At 41.5% G+C, this 19,053-nt stretch overlaps 1 protein-coding gene across 3 annotated transcripts in view; it reads right to left on the bottom strand.

Moving 5' to 3' along the window:
* The window catches only part of gbf1 (golgi brefeldin A resistant guanine nucleotide exchange factor 1), a 104,653-nt gene that overhangs the window by 31,881 nt on the left and 53,719 nt on the right, over positions 1-19,053 (bottom strand). For all 3 annotated transcript variants that reach the window (XM_079248923.1, XM_079248925.1, XM_079248924.1), the window contains exons 5-14: positions 15,939-16,057; positions 15,635-15,743; positions 13,845-13,905; positions 9,588-9,642; positions 6,197-6,341; positions 5,884-6,086; positions 5,635-5,803; positions 4,418-4,629; positions 4,227-4,325; positions 246-440 (exon numbers count right to left, since the gene is read on the bottom strand). In XM_079248923.1, the coding sequence (XP_079105049.1) occupies positions 246-440; positions 4,227-4,325; positions 4,418-4,629; positions 5,635-5,803; positions 5,884-6,086; positions 6,197-6,341; positions 9,588-9,642; positions 13,845-13,905; positions 15,635-15,743; positions 15,939-16,057 (1,367 nt within the window). The remainder of the gene's footprint in view (positions 1-245; positions 441-4,226; positions 4,326-4,417; positions 4,630-5,634; positions 5,804-5,883; positions 6,087-6,196; positions 6,342-9,587; positions 9,643-13,844; positions 13,906-15,634; positions 15,744-15,938; positions 16,058-19,053) is intronic.

Below are 19,053 nucleotides of genomic sequence, written 5' to 3'. Positions count from 1 at the left end.
CTGAAACATCTTTAACGTTATTCAGTTCACATTTTCCATGAAATGGTTGCAATATCTGATATGTTGTTTATGGTCTACTTCTAACAAAATGTGTTGATGAGATGTGGAAAGCATTTTATTCTGTTTTTATTTTATTTTACACAAAAACCCCCTTTTTAGTTGGGTCACCATCAAGTGGGGAGTTAATCACTTCCAATCAGTTTTTATTTGTATAAACCCAGGATGAAGTGGACAGTTTGGGGTACCTTGGACAGCAGCTTGGTGAGGTCCTCAAACAGATTGGAGCAGTAGAAGTCAGAGTCGTAGTTGATGTAGAGCTCTGTGACGAAGCTGGGAATCCTCCACAGCTGGACCAGCGCCTCTAGGGCCATCTCCTTCATCTCATAGGGCATCTTAATGTTCTCCGAAGTGATGATGTCCATCAGCTTCTTCAGGTACATCTGAAGAGGACGCGTTTAAAGAGGATGACGTGCCAAAAAGAGGCCCAGACCTCAGAGTGATGGGGTGGGAACACCCAGTGTTTCCTTACCAGAACCAGGCGCCAGTACAAAAACAATTTATTCATTTACAGCATTTATAGTGTTAGGGATGCACCGATGCTGATACTGGTATCGGCTCAATACCAAGCGAGTGTACTCGTATTTGGTATTAATAAAAATGTACCGATACCACGCTAGTCAAGCTAGCGCAGATGTGTGTGATGACATGCTTCAGACATGTTTTTTTTTTTTTTTTTTTTTTTTTAAATGCTTTAAATGTTAAAATGTGACATTTTTTGTTCCACTAAAAGGTAGATCTTTGTGTCAAAACGACAAATTCATAGTTGTATTTAGGTAAAATGTGCCAAATCAGAATAAAACTTGTTGAAATAGTTAGATCTGTAATGTTATTTTATTTATATTGGTGAGGTAACTTCAGAAAGGATGGGTCATTTATTACAACCTGATGAAATCTTACACAGTTATAACAGCAATAATAACCATAGTCACAATAATGTTCACAAAAACAGATCTGGTATCGGCAGATATTCAAATTTCAAATGTCAGTATCGTATCAGAACTCCCAGAAAGTGGATCAGTGCATCCCTACACAGTGTTGTGAAAAAGTAGTCACCCACTTCCTGATTTCTTACTATTTTGCAGATTTGTCCCTTAAACGTGTCAGCTCATCACACAAATGTTAACATGAAGTGAACATAACCTGAAGTAAATACAAAACACAGTTTGTTAATGGCGATTTTAATTATTAAGGCAACAACACTTTTGTGGCTACATGACCTTATGTGAAAAAGTACTAGCAGCCCCAAACCAATGGTCCCAGTTTAAGCTCAGTGTTCATGATTCTACACTAAGAAGAAAGTTGGAAAAAATTGGCATCAATGGGAGAGTTTCAATGTGAATACTTCTGATCAAAAACAACACAAAGGCTCATCTCACATTTACTTAAGATAAGTTACAAAACACCCCTACTGGGCTCACAAACACAAAGATACAAAGCACAAATCCGTACTACACCACGAAACTACTTTCCAGGCTGACAACCAAGGCAGAGGGAGGCAAACTGAAGAATCAACACAGCTGCCCTGAATAATTGCCAGCCTGCTCCTTAAATAGTTCTGATGAGCAGGCCCAGCTGAAGATGGTGATGAGGCAGTGAGGTGCAGCCAGTAGTAGGGTGGAAACCATAGACTGTATATAAAGAGATGGAAAGAGCCTCCGTGACGTCACCCATAGGTTTCTGAAGAGCTAAACTGAAGCTCGGTGGGCGGTTCCTACCATCACCATCTTGGCAGGGGCATGCGTGTCGTCTCGCCCGGAAAATACAAATATGGGCAAAGAGGTGGAGTTGAGAGGGGGCTGTGAGCGTCATGGTGGATGATTGACATCGAGCGACATCCAAGCTGCCTGTAGCTAAAAGCTAACCCGGAGATAACAGGAGCTAACCAGTTAACGGAGGTAAGCAGCCGAAGCTAAGTCACATTGTTAACCAGCTAAAAACCGCGGTTGTTCTACGTACCTCTTACTTGAAGCGGGAGATTGGGTACCTGTCAATCAAAAGGACACGCCCCTAAATATGCAGAACTTTGAGATTAATTGACTTTTAAACGGGCGACTTAAAAAAAAATTCAAGATAAACCTGACCTATTAAACCTAAAATGGATTTTTGAACCAGGCTGTAAACATGTTTATTTCTGCTGTGAAGTTGGTCTTTTTAACATGGGAGTCTATGGGGATTTGCTTTGTTTTGCAGCCCCTAGTGGATGAAGGGGAACTGCAGTTTTATGCACTTCCATGTAGGCTTCACTTTTAACTGCCGCAGGTTGCCACTTGGTGGAAACAAGGTTACTGATACAAAGACAGGATGTGCACGTACCGGGTGTCGCCATGTTCGATAGAGGCTTTGGGGAAACCGAAGCAACGTTGGCGCTGCGCTTAAGATGCAAATGTGTGGCGCAATGCGCCAGTGACATCACGGGACTTCAGGAAACGCCACCCTACAGCAAATTATTGAGTATATTTTCATTATATATTGATTATCACTGTGATGTGGAAATTGTTTCAATGTGTGTTCTGTAGGGCTGTGATGATATGCTATATTTAATATATACACATATATATATATATACACACATATATATATATATATACACACACATATATATATATATATACACACACACATATATATATATATATACACACACACATATATATATATATATATATATATATATATATATATATATATATATATATATATATATATATATATATATATATATATATATATATATGTATATATATATATATATTAGGGCTGTGACTATATGCTTTCATCCCGATTCGATTCAATTCCAATCTTTTGGGTACCGATTTAATTTAAATTGCGATTCTCACAATTCTTCTATATTGTTGATTTTTGTAGATTCAAAAACAAAAAAACGTAAAAACCTATTTATCACTTGTCATTTTTCTTCATTTTAAATGAGGAAAAAATAACTCAGCCAGACCATCATCAAAATCAATTTTAGAATTGTGAAGCAAAAGAATCCCGATTTTCGATTTTTCGATTCGCATTTCCCGCCCCCAGTTTTCTGTGTGGAATATTTATTCCTCAATGATTGTTATGTAGACACATGAATGGTTAAGAAATTCATGTTTATTGAAGGTTATTGGCAAACTTCCTGTAGCAGGAAGGAGCTACAGGTTTAGAAGCAGCTCATTCTGAGCTTTTGTGGAGAGGAGGTTGGATGTATCGGAGCAAACTGGCACTAAAAGCACTGAGAGTGAACACCATTGTAAATATTGTAAATAGTGTACATATTTCGAGGGATTTACTGTTTATATTGCTGCACTTGGGGGAAAAAAACCACCTCAACAGTACCGATGTCACTATCATCTTATTTAACAACCAAGAACCCCGTAACACACAGCAACAGCCAGACATGGTGGTGGTAGTGTGATGGTCTGGGGCTGCGAAGCTGCTTCAGGACCTGGACGACTGGCTTTGATTGACGGAACCATGAATTCTACTTCTACCAGAAAACCTTGAAGGACAACGTTCCACTATCAATTCATCACTTCAAGCTCTACAACAGGACTTCGACACAGAACACGCAGTAAGTCCACCTCTGAATGGATTCAACAGGACAAAATGAAGGTTTTGGACTGGTCGAGTCAAAGTCCAGACTGGTGGGACCTGAAACAGGGAGTTCATGCAGGAGAAACCACCAATGCAGCGGAGTTAAAAACACCTGGGTGGAGAAGAGTGGGCCAAACTTCCTCCACAGCAGCGACTCACTGCCAGCTCACTAATACTTGCTGCTGCAGGCGGAACAACCAGTTATTGGTTTCAGGGAGCAAAGACTTCTTCACATAAGGTCACGAAGACTTGGAGAGCTTTGTTCCTTAATAAAACCACATTTTAAAATTTATTTTGTCTAATAATAAATCTTAAGTGAGACAAATTTTCAATACAGTAAGACATTAGGAAGGAGGTGGATATTTTTTCACAGATATGTACACTTTTACATGTGTGTGATATAATGTTTTTTTACGTTAAAAAATGAGCCTGAAGTAATCACACATCAGCTGGTTTATAAAACTGCTCCTAAGTAAGAAGTTACTGCCTCAATATGTCACGTTTTTCATGTTGTTTTCTGTTGCATCGCGGGGGGTCGAATGTGACCGCATCGGCTAGTTCCAGACAGTTAGGAAGATGTTTACCTCCAGCTGAAACTTCAGGTGCATCCTCATGCTCTCGAAAAGCAGGAAGCAAACTCGTATAGAGGAAGCATACAGGTTCATCCGGTCGACGCTCAGCAGCTGCAATGCAAGAGAATAAGAAAAAAAATCATTGGAAAACTAATTAAAGAGAAACAGACATCACACACATGGACGTTTTTATTCAGATTTACCTGAAACAGGTGTCTGCAGAGCTCCTCTTTGACCAGGACGAGTAAAGACTGATAGTTAGAGATATGTGCCGACTCGAGGGCCACGGTCAGGAGCTGCAGGCCCATGTGCATCATGGCATCTGTGTTGTGGCGGTCATGAGGGTTGGTCAGAGAGATGAGGAAGCGAAAAAGCTCCCGTAGACATGGCAACCCGTAGGGGATGAGGGACACTCCTTCAGATCAGAGACAAGACGAGGACATGCGTTACAAGCTGCAGACTTGCAGGTTTTTGTTGTTTTTATTGCAGCAGAAAGATGAGACAGACGTCAAACGGCTGCCGGCTCTTTAATAGGCTGGGCGATTAATCGGATTTTAATCTCACTACGATCTGGGTTTTCAACGATCATAATAATAAAAGGGTGTGATTATTTTTCTCTCTGCAGTTTCCTCTCCATCTGTCTTCAGCTGCTAATCGAGTGTCTCTGGCGTTGCAGCGCTGTGCTGTAAACTCCTCCCACAGCCGCTTTGCTTTCATTCAGACACTGTTGCCAACTTGGCGACTTTCTCGCTAAATCTGGAGACTTTTATTGTTAAAAGCAACAAATCTAGCAGCTTTTACTGGAGTTATTAGAGACTTTTCTGGTGTTTTGGTGACTGACTTGAAGGCACATATTGTTCTGCAGTTACTGTAAGGAAGGAGCAGCGGGAGCCTCTCCCGTCCTAAAGCACTCCCAGGCGGCCAGTCTCAGTCGGCTCCGGCTGCAGGTCAATGTAGAATAACTGCAGTAGGTTGTGGAAGTTCACCTAAACATAGTTTATACCATTGTCAGTGACAACTGGCTGCATTATTTTCCTATACATAGTTCGGCGAGTTAAACACTGTTAATATCCCTCTGTTACGGGACGTTACCATAGCAACGCGTTAACCAGCTGGTTCAGATCAGCCGTCTTTTAACAGGTGGATGAGAGAAACGTGCTGCAGCCTGACAGCGGTTGTTTGGTATAAAACATACATCCAGGCCAACGTAAAATAGTTCCTATATAAGCAGTAAAAGCAGATTAAACAACTCGGAAGCGTACATTAGACGGTTATAATGCACGACACGGAGTCTAGAACACCACGACGCACAGCGTTGTTTATAAATACTGGAAAATTGTGTTAAATAATCGAGATCTCAATTTCAGTCTAAAAATCAAGATTATAATTTTTGTCATAATCGAGCAGCCCTACTCTTTACCGTCTCTTTGTGTGGACTGCGTGAAGCGAACTCCTCGAGGGTTGACGTAGTCCATGTCATGAACAGAGGTGGTGTCTGACTGCTCGGTGACAGAGTCTTTGTCCTCCAGAACTTCAGGAATGGACTCCACTGAGGCTGACTGAGCTGGTCCCACCGGTCTGCCCTCACACTTCACACAGTGGAGACACAGCGTGGTGGGTTAATGGAGGTCCACAGCATCACCGACAACACAGAGAAACACACGTCTACCTGCGAATCCGGGGAGCCAAGCTCCATCCCGGGAGGTGAGGCAGCAGTTTGTTCCAGATCAGAGAGGTCTTCCCTGGAGGTGGCCTTGGAGCAGGTGTCCAGGCCGCTGTCGGTGGCCGTCGGGCTGGAAATGGAGGATCCAGCACTGTCTGATGTTGGGAGACCAGAGCTGGACAAGCCTTGCTCAATGAAGGGGACGCCGCCTGGTGCAACAAGATCCCATGCAGAAGAAAACGACGTCAAATGTCTGCTACATGTCCACCACAGACCCCATTACATCCTGCATTCATGATGTCCACAAGCCTTCTCTTACCTGACAGGTTGTTGCTGAGGGTGCTGGACTGGCTTGGATCCATCTGACCAGAAGGACTTCGGGCCATGTGGCGAGGCGGTCTCGGAGAGCGCTTCTGCTTCTTCCATTTAGACGATTCACTCATTCCACCGGCACGCATCTTCAGCTGAAGGAAGCAGTTCACCAAAGTTAGTCCTCCCCAAACACCATCCAGGACCCCCAACTAGACAGACCTCTCTTACTAACACACCCTCTTATCTTTCTCAGACAACAGAAACGGGTCCGAGCTTTCTGAAAAACAGGCTGCGAGCTTAGAACATGCTTTCAGGGTTGATGAAATCACTTCAATGCAACTTAACTTTATTTAATATGATGGAAAATAGGGATTTTTAACTTTTAGCTCTCAAACCTGTGAACATGACAAAAAAAAAAAAAAGTCTTTACTGAAGTGATTTTAACTTTCCATCCGGAGTCTGACATGATCGCTGAAATGAAAAACTTATAAAACACACGGAACAGTCAGACTCACTTCAAATGAACTTGTTTAAGATACGATGGAAACTCTAGAGTTAATTACAGTCAGCTTATAAAGAAGAAATGTAAATGCTGCTTTACAGACACTAAATTCATTAACAGAAACATAAGTTTATGATGTATGGAGCCGATCATTAAGAGGAGGTTATCAGAATAAGATCATGGTTTAAATTCATTGTTTTCTTTTGATGCACTGATAAATCTGCTTAAAGAAGCTCCTCGGACATGCTCCGTCATGCAACAGCTGAGCAAGCACGCGGGTGGTGTGACACACGGCAGCTGACTGAGGCGTGTACATGAGACTTTAAACCCACAAGAAACCAAATAATAATGAAATGCAAATGTAGTTAAATATGTAGAAACAAAGAGGCGTCAGGGAGCTGGTTTTCTGGACAACTTGCTTTGTTTAGTTTACAAACCAGCTGGAGGTTTTCAAGATGGGAAATGTTGAAAATGGCCATTATTTTTTGGAGGTAAAAGTGTTTTACATTAGTTGAAACATGCTAAGAGAACCGGCTGCATTTCTTCTGTTTCATATTGGACATAGATTCGTGTTCATTGGAGGTCTTTTTGGAGGGGGGGTGTTAATTATCCTGCATTCTTCCAAAGCCGGGGTTAGCGGCATCTTAACAAGTACTGGGAAAAGGGTACAATCAGAGACTGCAGCCTACATACTGTACTGAAAGTCATCTTACCTGCACGCGTTTGTTTTTCCACAAGATATTGTAAGCCTCAGAAGAGAAGGGGAGGAGGCAGGTGTCCATGATTAGTGATGGAAAACAGTGGGACCAACAAATTTTACATGCAAGCATAAAGCCTCCGTGCATGAGGGGGAGAGGTGTGAGACTCGAAGTGGGCACAGACGCTTCCACTACAGGCTCGAAGTACTACAGGATGAGCAGCTAGCTAAAGAGCAGGGGGGTAAGTGGGTTCAAGTGGGTTCACAGACCATGCAAACAAGCAATGAACTGCTGAAAAGTCTGCTTCACAGAGCATCAAGCAGAAGTTTGGACTTCTCGTGCACAGGTTTGCCTTTATTTATACAGTTTTCTACAAAGTGCGAGACTAAACACGTCCAGATTGTGAACAAGGCAAGCAGTTCTCCGTGTGGAAATGTCTCTCAATGCTGCCATTCGTTTGAATTTCTCTTCTTTCTCAGCAGGAATCCCTTTGAGTTACTGCCCACCCTGGCTCTGTTGTGTCCAACTGGACCCCAACTGGTCCAGGAAGATGGGCTCTGTTGTGTCCAACTGGACCCATCTTCCTGAACCCCAACTGGTCCAGGAAGATGGCTGTCTCTTCTGGTTCTGGTGGAGTTTTCCGCCTCCACGGTCTATTCGTGCTCAGGATGGAGGATTGAAGCAAAGAGAAGATTTGACCGAATCCGTTGGTTTCCTTAGCTGGTCATTATTTCTATGAAGTAGTGAACATGATCGCAGTTATTATAAATGGGATTAATATGGATTATATGATGGATTAGTTTTAATGGGATTATAATTGGATTACAATCATTGGGTTGAGTTGAACTATATCTGTAGATATGATTTGAAATGAATCTTGTTGTGATTTAATGCTGTATTAAGATTAAAATAATTAAACTAAATAATTTAAGATTGTTTGTTTAAATTCAAATAAAGGAAAACCTTGCATGAGTAGACAGACTGGTACTGTGTGTAACAGCGATGTGACAGCCTTCCAAGCAAAATAATCCTAATAATAAAAAAAAAAAAATCTGATTTAATCCACTGACTGCAGACTTCCACTGAAACGATTAAAAAAAAAAAACCTATTCAATGTCTCTGTTTATGAGATGGAGATGTTAACTGAACCAACCAGACAGCAATTGTCCAATAAAGCCTCCATGAAAACCAAAACAAATATTCATTATTTTCTTTAAAAAAAATTAATCTAACTGAAAAAATTAATTAAATTAATTAAATCAATTCAAATTAATCAAATACTGAAAAAGGTAATGTGCAGAATAAATCTAGCATCTAACAGATGGGTGAAGATGTATATCACAAAAGAATCTGGTATTTGTGGTATTTTTTCATGTAGAAGTGAATTTTCATTACTTTTATTGTCATAAGCTTTAGTGTGAAATAAAATGTGATTAGATAAGATCAAATTGAATTAAATCAATCTAAATGTAACCGATTAAATTACATAAAATTAAATAAAATAAAAACTGCAAAAACAAACAATAAAAAAGAAGCAAAATAATAATAATAATACTAAAAAAATAATAATAATCTATGATGTAATTATCTCAAATTAATCTCAAAAGTAGCTGCTTCTTTGCTGATGACAGATTTCATTCAGGTGGGAGAGGCTCGCTATTAAGATCCTGAAAGTCAACCGATTCAGCGTCCCCTCATGCACTTCCACACAGAAGCCATGCTAACCCTGCACCACCACTGATCCGGCTGTGGGCCAGTTAAGTACCATCTCTAGACCCATCTGACTTTTCTTTCTACTCTGCTCTGCACACAGAGACTCCTGAAAGTCCACTATATAGAATGGGCTCTGTGGGATGAAAACAGGCAGAGTTCAGAGTGGGCTCAGGCGAAAGTGGAGGGAGCAGTTCATCTGGAAGCAGGGTGTCAGAGTTTATCCAGACCATGACTCTGTAATTAGACTGTTTCATCCACTGAAGTTATTTTATCACGGCGAGGATCCAAAAGTACTTCTGATAACATGCAGGACAGTTTTACGTAGATAACCTGTTGTGTACAGCGAGTTTAATGATGACCATTAAATGAAATTTAGACACAAAGAGACTAAAACTAAAAACAGCCCCATGACAATGGAAACAGGGAGAATGAAGCAAAGAATGGGCAGGCAGATCAATACAGAGTCAACACCTCAGTCCTGTTACCTTCTTCATGTTGGCACCCACGTAGCTCTTGGCCTCCTCTTTGAACTGGGGTAGTCTGGAAAAACAATTTTACATAAGACAGAGCTTTAGGGAGGTATGTTTCTTCATATAGCTTTGTATTGCTTTATACAGCTTCTTACTGCTTCATACAGGTTCTTACTACTTCATACAGGTTCTTACTGCTTCATACAGGTTCTTACTGCTTCATACAGGTTCTTACTGCTTCATACAGATTCTTACTGCTTCATACAGGTTCTTACTGCTTCATACAGGTTCTTACTGCTTCATACAGATTCTTACTGCTTCAAACAGATTCTTACTGCTTCATACAGATTCTTCCTGCTTCATACCGATTCTTACTGCTTCATACAGGTTCTTACTGCTTCATACCGATTCTTACTGCTTCATACCGATTCTTACTGCTTCATACAGATTCTTACTGCTTCAAACAGATTCTTACTGCTTCATACAGGTTCTTACTGCTTCATACTGATTCTTACTGCTTCAAACAGATTCTTACTGCTTCATACCGATTCTTACTGCTTCATACAGATTCTTACTGCTTCATACAGGTTCTTACTGCTTCATACAGGTTCTTACTGCTTCATACCGATTCTTACTGCTTCAAACAGATTCTTACTGCTTCATACAGATTCTTCCTGCTTCATACCGATTCTTACTGCTTCATACAGATTCTTACTGCTTCATACAGGTTCTTACTGCTTCATACAGGTTCTTACTGCTTCATACAGATTCTTACTGCTTCAAACAGATTCTTACTGCTTCATACAGATTCTTCCTGCTTCATACCGATTCTTACTGCTTCATACCGATTCTTACTGCTTCAAACAGATTCTTACTGCTTCATACCGATTCTTACTGCTTCATACCGATTCTTACTGCTTCATACAGATTCTTACTGCTTCAAACAGATTCTTACTGCTTCATACAGGTTCTTACTGCTTCATACTGATTCTTACTGCTTCAAACAGATTCTTACTGCTTCATACCGATTCTTACTGCTTCATACAGATTCTTACTGCTTCATACAGGTTCTTACTGCTTCATACAGGTTCTTACTGCTTCATACAGATTCTTACTGCTTCAAACAGATTCTTACTGCTTCATACAGATTCTTCCTGCTTCATACCGATTCTTACTGCTTCATACAGGTTCTTACTGCTTCATACCGATTCTTACTGCTTCATACCGATTCTTACTACTTCATACAGATTCTTACTGCTTCATACAGATTCTTACTGCTTCATACAGCTTCAAATAGCTTCATACTGCTTCATAGAGCTTCATACAGCGTCACACATCTTCCTACAGCCTCTTACAGCTTCGTATAACTTCATACTGCTTCATACAGCTTCATACTGCTCTGTATTGGTTCACATTTGTTCATAACAGTGTTGTGTAACAAAAAAAAAAAAAGAAAAAGAAAAAGAAGATACTCAGGTCTCTGACACTAATCAATACTAAAATTTAGTATCTAGTTAGATATTCATAAAAAGGGTTATCAATACTTAAATTTCACTCCTGCATCCGGGACAAGCCACTTCTATGTGTTTTAAACGGGCACTGCATTGGACAGCCCTTCCACCTAAAGCAGCTACCTGGTGGATCCATTGTTTACACTGGAGAAGCACTTTTCAATATGAAACTAGCAAAAAGCAGCTCATGCTCGAGTTCTTCAAGACCAGTTCTGGTAGGAAATCTGAAAGGTACGGTCAGCATTTGGGCTTTGCGCTTGACACAACTCTTAACAGAAATGTGTTATCCATGGAAGTGGACCAGGAGTTTAAACCATACCCAACCATCACTCTGAATCATATGCCAGGTATCAAAAGGTGAGTTTCTACTGTCCAGCTTGACCATCAACATACTATATACTGACTATATGACAGGCTGTGTATTTGATCCTCTCGCTGTACTGTACCATTGTCTAAAGAATGTGCATGTGTCCACTTTATTTAGGTTTTGGCTCAAAAACAATCTTCAAATTCATAAAAGAAATCGGCAGGCACGCCTAGCATCCATAATTACAGCGATATAGCCATGCTGTTCCCATCCACAGGTACAGTGATATAGCCATGCTACTAGCATCTGTAGTTACAATAATATAGCCATCCTACTACCGTCTGTAGGTACAGTGATATAGCCATGCTACTAGCATCTGTAGTTACAGCGATATAGCCATGCTACTGGCATCTGTAGTTACAGCGATATAGCCATGCTACTGGCATCTGTAGTTACAGTGATATAACCATGCTACTGGCATCTGTAGTTACAGCGGTATAGCCATGCAAGCAGCGTCTGTAGTTACAGTGATATAACCATGCTACTAGCATCTGAGGTTACAGTGATATAGCCATGCTACTGGCATCTGCAGTTACAGCAACTTAGCCATGCTACTAGCATCTGAAGTTACAGTGATAAAGCCATGCTCCTAGCATCTGTAGTTACAGCGGTATAGCCATGCTACTGGCATGTATAGTAACAGTGTTATAGCCATTAGTGTCCACAGGTACAGTGACATATCCATGCTGCTAGTATGAGTAGTTACAGGCCATGCTGACCTGTCCTGTACAGAGTCAGTTCTGTTGGTGGTAACGGGACAACTTTTTCCATGACCAGAACTCGTTTCCACAACAAAGCCTGTCAGTGATTTCCTGACATAAACCACCACTTACTCTCTGAACATATGCTTTTGTGTTTTTATTTGAGTGATTCTGTTGTTTGCTTAAAAAAAAAAAAAAAGAAAAAAAAAAAAAGAAAGAATCAAATTTAACATTAAAACATTAAAAAGGGAAGATGCCTCATATATTAATTTTTTTTTCATTATTTTTTTTTAAACAAAATTTAAATAATCATTTTTTCGATTTGTTTTTTTATACACACACCTCTGAAATGATAATGCAATGTTCAGTACATACATTGACCTAGCAACTAAAAATCAGAAGTAATTTCATGTTCCAATTTCACATATTTATAACCCTACAAATATGTAAAGTTTAAAATATGCCCGTGGTGTGCAGACTGTGTCACTTCTGACAATAATATTTACATGTGAAACTGACGCCGAATACTAACAGCTACAAAAAATAAATAAATTTGCTTAATTTTACATTTAAATTTGCTAAATTTCCACAGGAAGATCAATGCTGGGCAATATTCTGAAGTCATCACAGAAAATGTGTGTGTGCCACTAGGTTTCTGTGGACTCTAAGGCTTAGCTGGAAAATGAGATGTCAGAATCAGACACACACACACACACACACACACACACACACACACACACACACACACACACACACACACACACACACACACACACACATATATATATAAATGAGAAGAAGAAGGCTGGAACTCCCTCCTGACATTAACCCAGTGTTAATAGAGAGCTGTTTTGCAAGCACGATTATTGGATGATCTGTGGGCCCAACAGATTAACATGCCTAATACTTTCAGCAGGCAATCTAAGGCTCCTCATGAAGAGGTGATGCTCATTATTGTCCTTCAAAGGGGGGGTTAGTGGGAGTGGGTAGGGGGGGCACCCACATCTTTATTATCTAGCATCTGTGAGCAAGTGGAGGGATGGGGGTGGCACATGAGCAGAATGAGATTTGTGATGTGTGAGAGAGGGAATGGTATCCGGATGATGTATAAAGCTGCCGTGCTATATTTATATCTCATGTCCACGTGCAGGGAGGCCTCTGTTTACGAGCGGGGCTGCCACGCTTTATGCTTCCACAGTAAAATCTTGTAAGACATGATAACAAGGTGCCAGAAGAGTTCTGATAGTAAAAAAAAAAACAGGCCAAGAATTGCTGGAGGAGAGTCAGTACATGGCGACAAGCTTGGCAGAAACCAACGCAGGAATTCACTGGGTAGACTGGACCCAGAACTTTCTGATCTTCCAGTGTGGCTGTCTGATTCTGGCAGCAGAAACACCTTCATCTATATGCAGATCATACGCAGCTCAGTCCCTTTGTCTGTGAATGTGACTGGCAGGCTGATGAACTGGATGCTCCATAGGCGTATGAGGGGGGCAGGGGATGCTGAGGGAGAAATCATCATATGTCATCAGTGGCCTACTGACCCTGCACATGAGGCAAGATGAAAAGGGGAATTTAGAGGAAGACGTGAGAAACTCTCCTGTCTAGATTACAGAGGTGGTGGTGGTGGTTCACTTCTTCCTTTCAATAAGCATGAAACAGACAGAAAACCATGCTCTCCCAACACCTTTACCTGGAAAACAGTAGCTGCACCATGTCGACCAGTGTGTGTTCAGCAGACTTCCTGAGGAGCTCTGCAAACAAAGAAAACAAACAACAAAGTAACAAACCAAGTTCAATAATTAAAGTAGACAAATCAAACTTTTTCTTCTGGTCTAGTGTAATAACTTCCAATTCTAAAAGAAAATCTAAATGTTGAAAACAAATGAAAAACTCCAAGAACAACTGAATCACACAGAAAGCGCACGCCTCCGCCATGCCAGTGTCATTTCATTATGCCAGCGATCATGAGCATCAGTTTCTGAGGTAACAAGTTTCTTGGGGATTCGCCCCGTGATCCGGATTACCCCGAAATTCAATTAACTTGTTCCTTATTCCATTTATGAAATACCTATCTAATAGTCAATTTATGAAATCTGATATCTCAGAAATGGAATAAGGCACCACCTCCCACTATGGAAGGAGAACCGTCTCCAAAGTGGCTCCAAGGAAGAAATATCTAAACATGAGGAAACAAACAGTGTATATTGTTTCTGCCCATTTCTTTTTGCACGTTTCCTTTTCGGTTTTCTTCTCTGAAGCGTTGACATCTGCTACAGTCCACCTGCATGTTTCCCTCAACTTTCCCATTTGGTTTGAACTTCCACCAGCTGACTGGAAACAACCAACATCTTTGATCAAAACAAGCACTTTCTGAAAGGACTTAATAATCGTCTTCATGGTTTGAATGTCGTGTTGGGCTCATGTTTCCTGTTAACCAACCAGATGCAACTAAATCTTTTCTAACCACAGACAGTTGTGGCAATTTTTTTCCTCCACTTGATCTGAGAAAAAAGGGCTTTACAGAACCACAGTAGGATGTACTGGGCCCTGTGATGGACTGGTGACCTGCCCAGGGTGTACCTGCCTCTCAGCTAATGGGAGGGAGAGATGAAGGGAAGGATGGAAGAAAAAAGGGATAAGTGGATGGATGGATGGATGGATGGATGGAAGACGGGATGGATGGATGGATTGATGGATGGATGAATGGGTGGGTGGATGGTTGGAAGATTGAATGAATGAATGAATGAATGGAAGGAAAGACGTATGGATGGATGGATGATGGATGGATGGATGGATGGATGGATGGATGGATTGATGGGTGGGTGGAGGGTTGGATGGATGGATGGATGGATGGATGAATGAATGAATGAATGAATGAATGGAAGGAAAGACGTATGGATGGATGGATGATGGATGGATGGATGGATGGATTGATGGGTGGGTGGAGGGTTGGATGGATGGATGGATGGATGGATGAATGAATGAATGAATGAATGAATGAAGGAAGGATGGATGGATGGATGATGGATGGACAGATGTATGGATGGATGGATGATTGGATGGATGGATGATTGATTGGATGGGTGTGTGTGTGGGTGGATGGATAGATGGAAGGAATGAAGGATGGACGGATAGATGGATGGACGGATAGATGGATGGATGGAAGGAAGGAAGGATGGATGGATGGGAGGATGGAAGGAAGGATTGAAGGAAGGACGGATGGAAGGAAGGAAGGAAGGAAAGATGGATGGATGGATGGATGGAAGGAAGGATTGAAGGAAGGACGGATGGAAGGAAGGAAGGAAGGAAAGATGGATGGATGGATGGATGGATGGATGGATGGATGGATGGATGATGGATTTCCAGCATGCACAGAACTGCCCACCAAACCCTGAAGCGAGCAGGATTCGGCAGAATCCAACCACACCGTCGCGTCCAGAGAAGTTCCTCATCACAGCTGAAGTGTTTGATGAAACTCACCGCTCAGGCGCATCTCAAAGCAGATTCGGAAGCAGGACTGCATGATTTCACAGACAGACTCGTTGGTCAGATGAGCTCCGACTGGCGTCAGCAGCAGCGTTCTCAGCACCTGAAGCAGCGTAACGCAACACAAGTTTCTAAGATAATGACTACTGGAAACAACTGGAAATCACCGGAAAGATGTGCCTCTACTGCACAAAGTCCAGCAGATACACGTCTATATAAAACGTGTATGTTAGGTTCACAACCTGTCCTCACATTTACAGTTTCAGTGATTTTCTGTTGTCTGTATCGGCTGGCGTACCTGCAGGATTTTCATCAGGACGACTTCATCGCTGGCAGGATCGGTTCCCACAAATCTGGCATGCGTGACTGCGTCCGCCATGTTCTCGATGGCCTCTGCTGCCGCATCATGGTTGGCATCTGTAAACAAACACACAACTTTGATCTCACAGGAGCTCATGAAGCTCGAACTGGAACACAGACAGGATTACTGTGAAGAGACAAGAAATGACACCAAGGTGAGGATTGCAGCTAGCGGTGTTGCGTTGCTTCTGTGCTTTTTATTTGATCTACTGAATTACGGCAGAGTGTTTTCAGGACATTCGGACATTTTTATTGATCTATTTTCAGACCATTAACAAAATGACACAATTGGCAAGAGCTAACTACTTCTGTTGTTTCTAAATGTTCTGACTTTCTTAAATTCTGGAAAAGATAAAAAAAACAAAACAAACAAAAAAAAACACCACAAACCAGATTTCCATGTAAAAACTCCAACTCATTTTATTCTCACTAGAACATAAACAACATGTCAGCTGCTGAAACTGGGACATCGAGGCATCTCAACTCATGTTTGTTTATGTTGTATTTGTAAGAAAACACAAGTGTTTTGGGATTTTACTTACACTTTTCACAGAATAACAACTTTTACTCAGTAACTGTGCTGTACTTCGTATCTTACACATTGAGCTGATTTGAAATAGGAATCTTTCTTAGATGAAACTAAACCTTCAACACACTGCCGGCTCATTCATGCGCCCGATGTTTGCAAGCGCTCGACAGCTGCCGGCGCATTAATGCGTCGAAATACAGTAACACAGTACACTGTTGGTGAACTTGCAGGGCCACAGTTAGAAGACAATGATCTGTCTGAAGGGGAAGTGTTTGAGCTGTTCTTCAACGAAGAGATCATTGCTCTGTTCAGGACTACGTCACGGTATGCAGACCAAGTAAAAGATGCAAAGGAAGACAAAGCAGGGCAATCGAGTCGTATTGCTTTGCAAACAGGTAGGTATGATTTTCTTTCCGTTTGTGAAAAAAAAATGCAGTTTTATAAAGAAAAAATGTCTTTTGTTTGCAGTGTGATGAAGGTTAAACTGAAACGCTCTGTCAGTAGTATTTGAGTTACCAGGAAAATATTCCCAACAGCTCAACACATAAATAAAAAAAGGAACGGTCTGTTGCGGCCCATCCACATTGTCCTTCAAGCCCTGGGATCTAATGACCAGATGTGGCTCTTTGTTGGAAGCAGGCTGGGACAAATTGGCTGTCAGAGCAACAGGAGCCGGTGTTTTTGAAACCTGAGTGGCTGGCCAGCTATCTGCCTGGAGCCAGCCTGTTTTCCTTTCCCACCGCCCCCCCCAGAGCAGCAATTCATTAACTAATAAGCACAAGGGAGGGGGGTGTGGAGGGAAGAAGAGAAAGGGAGGTAAAGATCAGGATTTTCCAAGTTAAGTAACATCTGACATAAGGAAAAGATTGGCAGCTAAAGGTTTCTGTTTAACCCTTAAAATGCTGCTAAAACCTCCAAGTGCTCTCACTTCTATCATCAGCAGCATCTCAGGAACAGCAGCATGTAACTTTGTGGTGTAAGATAGTTTACTCTGTAGATGATCTGCAGACGTTTTCCAGGCATGTATGACCCATTCAGGAGGTTTACAACCCAACCACAACAACGTCGCCTTTATTCTGAGACTATCCGGTAAATCCACAATGCGTGACCCATGATAACATCATTATTCATCACATTTTCATTGTGAAAAAAGATCACTACCACTACTATGTTACTAATAGACCTCTATTTTGACGTGGAAATGATGACGTCCTGTCAAACTTTCCACCAATCAGAGCTTAAACTGACGATAATAATAAATCAAGAGCATCCAAAGATCAACATGTGAGCAGAAAGTTCTGTGTGTGTCTGAAAAGAAGAACAATAATGATCCTCTTTGGCTGGAATAAGGCAAGAAGACATTTTTAATGCATGGTGGTGCCATAAACCACCAGGTAAATAGAAGCATAAATAAGTGTAAATGAGGAGAAAGTGTAAATATGTACATAGTTTCTGTTGTGTATTATTCTGATATGTAATATTTTTTGTTCTCAAAGCCGAGATTTGAGAGAATAATGCGCCGATGAGAAAAGTCTTGCTGTTATTTCTATCAAGTACTGTAAATAAACAACTGTGTTTTCCTGTTCTGGTTGGCCTTTGTGTTGCTATTTCTATTTATTCAATCATTTTACACATTTTAGCCTTGTTGTCTGACAACTGAGGCTGAAAAGATCATGTTGACTGGGATTAAATGACTCTTTACATTAAAAAACAACAGGCTTGGAGTTTTAAGGGTTTAGAAAATCACTCGCTTACCACATGTTTAGAACATTTTAGTAATTGTCAGCCAGTGTGAGGGGCTGTTTCAGTGCCACTGAGGCAGAAAAGTACCAACATCCATCCAGAGGAAAAGGCTGAAAACATCCAAAATCCAGACTAAGACACTGGAGCCACTGGGGGATCCAGCAGAATGTCAGAAGTGATATAAAACACTAATCCTTCTCTTGGCACACAGTCTATACAAATGCTGTCCAAAGGAGGGGTGAATGTGTGCTGGGGGTGGGGGTGGGGTGGGACATTGTTAAAATAACACAGAGGAAAGGAGAGGCTGACTATGTGCGCTAGCCTGAGGGTATGTGGGCAAAGGCAACAGGAGGTTGAACCAACTGCCACATAAAGCAGTTTAAACTCTGGTCCCTGAAATCAAAGACATGCCGTGATGAAGGGAGCGGAGAGGGCAGGGAGGCTGCTTTCACATCACAAACACACCCTGGCATCTTTACAAACCAAACAATCACTTTGCTCACCTGCTCATCCTCTGAACAGCACAACAGCCGGCTGATCAGCAGAGAAAATAATCAGTGTTACTTGTGGTTAACAATAATTTGCTCAGGTTGCACTTTAAGTTCAGCTCTTCTATCAGGGGCTGCAGGTTGAGCTCCATCTGAGCCCCGCTCTGAGCCTGAAGGGGTCTGATGGCCATGCGGCTCAAGGCAACACAGTTTGCTGACTGTGCTGGGCAGGATGGACGAAGAGGAAACAAAGGACTGACAGAGGAGGAGGAGGAGGAGGAGGGACGAGCTGT

The sequence above is a fragment of the Telmatherina bonti genome (genome assembly GCF_933228915.1).
Source record: "Telmatherina bonti genome assembly, chromosome: 11".
NCBI classification, from domain to species: Eukaryota; Metazoa; Chordata; class Actinopteri; order Atheriniformes; family Telmatherinidae; genus Telmatherina; species Telmatherina bonti.
This window is presented reverse-complemented; position numbering and strand designations above follow the sequence as displayed.